The 8426-nt window shown below is 36.9% G+C and overlaps 2 gene segments (V, D, J or C); both read right to left on the bottom strand.

Moving 5' to 3' along the window:
• Positions 1-1829: 1829 nt before the first annotated feature.
• Positions 1830-2804, bottom strand: LOC111189192 (Ig kappa chain V region K-25-like). The segment is given in 2 exon segments: positions 1830-2459; positions 2589-2804. Coding segments are annotated over 2 exon segments (384 nt in total).
• A 2745-nt stretch (positions 2805-5549) lies between these two features.
• On the bottom strand, positions 5550-6236 carry LOC125799179 (probable non-functional immunoglobulin kappa variable 6D-41). The segment is given in 2 exon segments: positions 5550-6005; positions 6135-6236. Coding segments are annotated over 2 exon segments (378 nt in total).
• Between the last annotated feature and the right edge of the window lie 2190 nt (positions 6237-8426).

The raw sequence follows: 8426 nt of genomic DNA, 5'->3' as shown, positions 1-8426 counted from the left end.
TATAATTTCATCTGCTAGTTGATTAGTTAAGCCTTTGAATTTTTTTTTTTTACCTCAGGTATGAGCACAATTATACTGTCAATCAATTGATGGAACGTTTGTCCACGTGTGCCTTCATATTTTATATTAGGATAGGTGTGACAGGGTTGCATTTGATAGGAATGAATGTGACAGGGTTAAATGTCATAGAATTGATTGTGACAGGGTTAAATAGGACAGGGTTGAATGTGACAGGGTTAAATAGGACAGGTATGAATGTGACAGGGTTAAATGGGACAGGGTTGAATGTGACAGGGTTAAATGAGACAGGATTGAATGAGACAGGGTTAAATGAGACAGGATTGAATGAGACAGGGTTAAATGGGACAGGGTTGAATGTGACAGGGTTAAATGAGACAGGATTGAATGAGACAGGGTTAAATGTGACAGTATTTAATGTGACAGGGTTAAATGTGATAGGATTGAATGTGACAAGGTTAAATGTGACAGTATTTAATGTGACAGGGTTAAATGTGATAGGATTGAATGTGACAGGGTTAAATGTGATAGGTTTAAATGTGATAGGTTTAAATGTGACAGGGTTGAATGTGACAGGGTTAAATGTGATAGGTTTACATGTGACAGGGTTGAATGTGACAGGGTTGAATGTGACAGGGTTAAATGTGACAGGTTTGAATGTGAAAGGGGTTAAATGTGACAGGGTTGAATGTGACATGGTTAAATGTGATAGGTTTACATGTGACAGGGTTAAATGTGACAGGGTTGAATGTGACAGGGTTGAATGTGACAGGGTTAAATGTGATAGGTTTAAATGTGACATGGTTAAATGTGATAGGTTTAAATGTGACAGGGTTAAATGTGACAGGGTTAAATGTGACAGGGTGGAATGTGACAGGGTTAAATGAGACAGGTTTGAATGTGGCAGTATTAAATGTGACATTATTAAATGAGACAGGATTAAATGTGACAGGATCGAATGTGAAAAGGTAAATGTGACAGTATTAAATGTGACAGGGTTAAATAAGACAGGATTGAATGTGACACTGTTAAATGTGATAGGATTGAATGTGACAGAGTTAAATGGGACAGGATTAAATGTGACAGGGTTGAATGTGACAGGGTTAAATGTGACAGGGTTAAATGGGACAGAATTGAATGTGACAGGATTGAAAGTGACAGGGTTGAATGGGACAGGGTTAAATGGGACAGGGTTAAATGTGACAAATACTTAACTCACATTACAGTTGCATTCAGATTAGACACTGGGTTCTACCACAAGAGGGAGTAGAAGTACTTTTTAGTAGTGCACAGTGATGTTGTGAGTGAGAAAGCTGGACTGCTATGGATTAGAACTGTATGATCTTTAGTAATATATGCAGTTTCTGGGTTTGAGTATGGACACCTCGTGCTGAGCGCTTAAAATCTAGGGACGATATTCCTTGAAAACCCTTGGTCTATGTGCGTGAGCATTATCCTGCTATCTTGCTGAAAAACGTCATGAAAGAAGCAAAACATGGCTGAAGGATATTCTGCAAATACTGCTGTGCTGTTAATGTCCCTCGTTTCTCTACTAGGAGTGACTGACTGTTCTGTGCAAAGGCATCCCTACAGCAAACACCACTTTCTTGAAATCCCTGATTGGAAGATTTGTCACCAATTGAGCATTTATGGGACTTTATGGGGTAGCTTCTGCTACCTTCAAGTGTAGAGCAGGATCTATAGCCCCAGCTACAGCAATATCTGTGGGTAAAATGTCCTGCAAGATGCCATACAGAATCTGTACAGCTCCATTCCCAATCGTATCTCAACTTATATCCAGACAACAGTTCTGAAGTTTTCCTCAATAAACCTATTCTTAATATTATAATCAGTCTAATACATCATCTTTACATTCACACATATAGCCTTTATTTAATTCCAACAAAGAATATCTTCATGTACACAGTGATTAATGTATTTTTTAGCGTTCTCGAGCCTTTTATATGTTTCTTTTATTAGCAGTGAGTTAGTGTGATGTGTTTGTTTTCTCCACAGAGTGTGTGATTGTGTTGTTTCACTTCCTCCATCTTAGTGCAGTCTCTGTGCAGCCCGACTGAGTGACGGAGGTTTTTGTACGGCGTTATATCACTGTGTGAACAGGTTGGTGCTGCTGATATAATGAAAACTCAGGCAGTAATAATCTGCAGCATCTTCAGACTGGACTCCACTGATGGTCAGAGTGAAGTCAGATCCAGATCCACTACCACTGAAACGAGCTGCAAAACCAGACTGAAGCTCTGAGGCTTTTTTGATCAGGAGTTTAGGAGCTTCTCCAGGTTTCTGCTGATACCAATAAAGAGGCTGAAAACTCCAGCCCTGATACACCTGAGGACTGGTCCTGCAGCTGATGGTGACGGTGTCTCCTGGAAGAGCAGATTTCACTGCAGGACTCTGAGTCACAGTCACCTGACCTATGGACTCTGGAGAAACAGAAATACAGTAGAAGTATTTCCACATTTAAGACTCTTCTGAAGTTGATGTAAAGTGTTTAATAAAGGGTTAATGTAGGATAGTTTGGTGTGAGAGTTGAAGGTGAATGAGGGTCTGACCTTGAGAGCAGAAGATCAGGGTCCAGATGAAGATGGGGATTAAAGTCATGGCTGCTGTGGGTGAAGAAGTTGCTGTAGCAGCTCTCAGTCATGAAGTGTTAAACTCACAGGACTATAAACACTCCTGACTGTATGAGTGTGAGCTGGTTCTTCATGATGGTGAAACTAATATAACTCTGCTCTATAACTGACTCTGCTCTCTGGGGAACGCTGAACATCTGCACACACAGTCGCTCTATTCTGAGAGTGTGTGAATTCCTGCACATGCAAATCTGAGTTTCAGTTATGCAACACCTCGAGACTGAGGCCTGTGTGTGTGTGTCTTAGTAATAATTGCTAAAATAAATAGCTATTAAAAATATTAATAATTATTAATTAATAATAATAATAATTAATTAATAATATTAATAATCACTATATTATCAAAAGTATTCACTCATCTGTCTTCACACATATATGAACTTTCCATCCTTTCTATTTCATCCCATTCTTAATTCACAGGATTTATTACAAAATCTGCCCACTCTTTACAGCTATAACTGCTTTAAATCTTATTTAAAAAAGGCTTCCAACAAGGTTTAGGAGTGTGTTTATGGGACCATTCTTCTTAAAGTACGTGAGATCAGATAGAGAACAGGAAGGGGTCGTCTTTAAACTGTTCCTGAAGAGTTATAGGAGAATGAAATAGTGCAAAATCTCTTGGTATGCTTCGATTTTACCTAAGCTACCACTTAATGGCTGAAATATCTTCGCTGCACAGCTTTACCACAACCAGCTCTTCTCTACATCATATACGGGCTGTAACCAAGCAACATTATCAGTATTATAGCATAACATATATAATGTTGGGGAAGCTACATATGATATTTTATGATTAAACACTACTTTAAACTGGAGAAACATGGAGTGATTTGTTAGAATCACTTTGCTGATGAGAGAGGTCAGTGGAGAATGGTCAGTGTGGATGAAGCACATATAACCCTGAGGTGTGTGATCTACAACAGGTTTTGCTCAGAGAAGGTAAGAAGTGTTCCTATATGATCTTGTAGCCCAGAGGTCACCAACTGGCGGACCGCGGTCCGTGTCCGGACCCAGACGTTGTCCGATCCGGACCCAAACCGAAACTAGAGAGAAGGATTTAATTCTGACCGTATTCATTTAAAGCGGCGGAACGTTTATTGTCTTTATGGTTTACGTGCAGCGCAGTAAGCACACAGACCAATCGCATGTGCTGTAAAATCACCAAACGCCCTCATCTGCTGTGCAGATGCGAGCGCGAGGAGCCGCGCGGAGCCACGCGGGCATTGAGACAGGCGGTGAGAAGTCGGAGAATAAAGCGAGAAAAGCTAATACAGATGGTGCGCACCAGAAAAATAAATAAAAATACTACCTTAATAAAAACATATTAACAGTAATGTAACCTAGCGGTGTTACTTGGAGGAATTAAAAAGAAACAACCGAGACAACAGTGCAAAATATTCCACTTTACTCCACCTGATCAGAACTCAGCAAGAAAAAAAACCCTCCCTCCCTCGCTCGCAGACGCGCTCTCTTTAATCCCAAAACAACCCTACCTCAAAACTAAGGCAACCCCCACGGGACAAAAAGCATTGGCAACTTCCCAAATTAGTTTTACACACTACATAATAAAGTCTGATACAGTAATAATATTAAATAAAATAAAACTGCAGTTTTTTTTAAAAAAGCTGATATTTTGGTCAAGTTCAACAAACATTTCTCCACACATTGTATGATTTGTCATTCATGTAATAATCATGACAGGCAGGCGCAAATCTAATATAAATAAAATTAAATAGAATAAATAAAGCATTTTGAAACAAAGCTAACATACAGATTCACATTAATAGACTCGATAAGTTCATTTATTTAATGATAGGTTCATAATGTAATTTATTTAAATTTTAAAACAATACATATTGTTGAAATATACTAGTATGTGTATTTTGTTTTGTCTTTCAGTATACAGTATATAATACTGTATATAATACAGTATATAATACTGAATCATAACACTAAAAGTTAAAAATAGCGACGGTCCGGACCTTGGCCTGGCAAAATTTTCTCTAACTGGACCATAGTGAATTCTAGTTGAATACCCCTGTTGTAGCCTCTAAAACTATACAGACATGAAGCATGGCCTTTCTCGACACCTTTTCTTAGGCTAGCTAAGCCATATTGTTGTCAGTATTGTTTTGGAAATGATGGTGATATCTGCATGCCTGCATCATGGAATAACCCAGGTGGTTGGATTTAAATCCATCTATGGATGTTGAGAGATTAAACAGGATACAATCTGTGAAAACTGTCTTTAAACCTGCTCTTTAATTAAGAAGACAGACAGACGGGGATCAGTTTGGTTGTTTCTCAGTTGAAACCAGTGTTTTATTGTTAGTTGGATTTTGTAGCAGATTAAGGTGTTTGAACCTGAAGAATTTAGTTCAGTTCTGTGCTGAAGAACAGATCATGTTGAGTTTCTCTACTGTCAGACAAGAACAGAAAGCTGAGGCTGCAGAGACCCGAGACTCTCTAACACTGGACCACTGAAGACTGGAGAACCATAGTCTGATCTGACTGATCTGGATTTCTGCTGAGACTCACAGTTGGTGGAAACAGAACTTTGAGACGATAGCGTGAATTTATCAGCCTTGTGATAATAATTCAGACATGTTTAGGTGGTTTACTGGTGTGTGGAATGACACTACACATTGGATCCATTATTAACAATCATTCAAAAATGTTCTGGAATTATAGAATGTCAATCATGACAACATTCATCTGAATTTCGAAAGGATGTTTCCAAAAATTTTGAATTTAAGCTGATTTAAAAAATAATAGCGAGGCCCATCACAATAGTGCAATAGTATTTTTGATGAAGACGTTTATGATTAGTAGGGAGTTTGTGTGTGTGTGTCCTCCACAGAGTGTGTGTGTGTGTGTGTGTGTGTGTGTGTGTGTGTGATTGTGCTGTTTCACTTCCTCCATCTCAGCACCTGCAGGAGATCCCACTGCAGCAGTGCAGTCTCTGTGCAGCCGGACTGAGTGACGGAGGTTTTTGTACAGCGTTATATCACTGTGTGAACACATCAACAGTATGAAAACTCTGACAGTAATAATCTGCAGCATCTTCAGGCTGGACTCCACTGATGGTCAGAGTGAAGTCAGATCCAGATCCACTACCACTGAAACGAGCTGCAAAACCAGACTGAAGCTGATTCACATATTTAATCATGAATTTAGGAGCTTCTCCAGGTTTCTGCTGATACCAGTGTAAGTAGTGACCGTATGAACTGTAGTAGTGAACTGCACGGCTGGTCCTGCAGCTGATGGTGACGGTGTCTCCTGGAAGAGCAGATTTCACTGCAGGACTCTGAGTCACAGTCACCTGACCTATGGACTCTGGAGAAACAGAAATACAGTAGAAGTATTTCCACATTTAAGACTCTTCTGAAGTTGATGTAAAGTGTTTAATAAAGGGTTAATGTAGGATAGTTTGGTGTGAGAGTTGAAGGTGAATGAGGGTCTGACCTTGAGAGCAGAAGATCAGGGTCCAGATGAAGATGGGGATTAAAGTCATGGCTGCTGTGGGTGAAGAAGTTGCTGTAGCAGCTCTCAGTCATGAAGTGTTAAACTCACAGGACTATAAACACTCCCAGAGCACTGAAGCATGGAGCGCTCAGTGCAGCGTGTCTTCTGTCTATGGAAATATCTTCTCTACATCATCTACTGTAATTTATTACAGCACTGCAGCAGAGTTTAGTATAAAACTCCTCCTCTAAATGAAGGAATTCTAATAATGAAGCTAAATGGTGGGGAGTTTTCTCCTCAGCTTTGATCAAGTGTATCTTTATACTGAAGGATCAGCAGGAGCTTCATGATGATCAGGTGGAACTCTGCTCTCCTTTAGAGGAGCTCTGTGGGCTACTGAGGGTTAATGACTTTAACACTGCAGCTGAACACACAGCTTGGAGACTGGCAGAGAGAATAATGGAGAAAATGGAGAAATATATTGATGGAAAAATGAATTTTACACCACTGTAAAAGGTAACTGACACTTATAGAAACTTGCCTTTATCCAGTAGAAGCTGTTATTCAGAGTTACTCACACTTCATTAACTCTATACATTCTGTTATTTATTGATTTTTACATTCATTTCCCATTAAGATCTATTGAGTTCAGCACTATTGATGAATCCAGTATGAGTTTAAATGGTGGGATTGTTTGTTTAGAGTCTGTAATCTATGAGTTTCAGTCTGAAAATGAGAAAAGTGCTGAGCATGTCCTCAGTTTAGAACATTTGAGGATTAAAAATGTTAAATGTGTTTGTAAAAGATGATGAAATATTCAGGATGTTTCTCTATTTCTCTCTTCATGTAAATCCTCCTCTTTTCTCCTGAACTGCAGTGTAAAATGTTGTAGAGGAAGTATAGAGTGGTGTGTTTAGAGCAGCAGGTTTTTGTACGGACGCTGAATGAGTTTGTATCACTGTGGTACACTTTCGGTGGAGGAACTAAACTGGACGTTGGACGTAAGTAACTAATGACTACATTTGTAAAACAGCAGTAAAGGAACTTAATGAGTGATTTTATTTCTGTTAAAGCAGTTTAGTGAAGTGAAATATCTGTAGAGTTGATTTAACTCTGTGTTTATTTCATTCTATTGATTCTACTCTGATGAATGAAGGACAGTATCTTGTGGAGATCTTCTTGAATCACTGGGTCTAAATGTTAATATGAAGAGTTTTACTCAGTAGAGATTCTTTCAGCTCTGTGGAGATTTAAATTTAATATTTCTTAATTAATTATTGTAATTTTTTTATCTAAACATTCAGAAAATCAGAAATTCATATTAAACCAATGAACATGCTGCTGGTTCTAGTAATGAAACTCTGAAACATTTACCAGTGAGAATTACTGTATATTTTACACTGTAAACTTAATATTCATTTATGACTAGAAATAATTCATGAATTTTGATTAATTTATATTCATGTGAGGAAGAGTTTTTATCAATGCTGATTTAAAATTATAATGAAAGTGTAATTTTTACATTTAAATAAAATGTCAAATATTGTATTTTTTGCACATAAATAATTTATTAGAGTAACAAAAATAAGAAATATATTTAAATATAAAGTTAAAATTTCAGTATGTAAATATTGGTACTTTATTCTGACAATTTAATTAGCACAATTTATACTAGTAATAAAGGATTTATTTATGTTCTTAGACAGACTAGAATTTAAGTGACATTTTTTATTGATTTAGTGAAAATAATTATTCATTTATTAGTATTTAAATGTAACTGTGCAGTGAATGAATTGCCTCCAGTATCTTATTTTTATATAACTGGATAATTGGTTTATATTAATGTGAGGAAGAGTTTTTATCAGTGCTAATTTAGATTAATAAGGAAAATGTAATTTTTACATCTAAATAAATTCTTAAATATTGTACTTTTGCACATAAATTCTTTATTAGTGTAACAAAAAAAAAAAACATTTAAATATGAAGTTAGAATTACAGCATGTAAATAATGGTATTTTTTTTATCCAAATTTTAATTAGCAAAATTTATACTAGTAATAAAGTTTTTCTTTAGGTTCTTAGACAAACTAGAATTAAAGTGCCACATACAGTTTTATTGAATTATTAGAGAAAATATATAATTAATGTATTAGTATTTGAATGTAACTGTGCAGTGAATGAATTGCCTCCAGTATCTTGTTTTTATATAAGTGGAAAAATAGCTGACGGTAATTTAAATTAAATTAAATGTAATTTATTTGAGTGAAAAGCTGTGTAATTGTGATGCTCTGTT

Source organism: Astyanax mexicanus, chromosome 2 (assembly GCF_023375975.1).
Source record: "Astyanax mexicanus isolate ESR-SI-001 chromosome 2, AstMex3_surface, whole genome shotgun sequence".
NCBI lineage: Eukaryota > Metazoa > Chordata > Actinopteri > Characiformes > Acestrorhamphidae > Astyanax > Astyanax mexicanus.
This window is presented reverse-complemented; position numbering and strand designations above follow the sequence as displayed.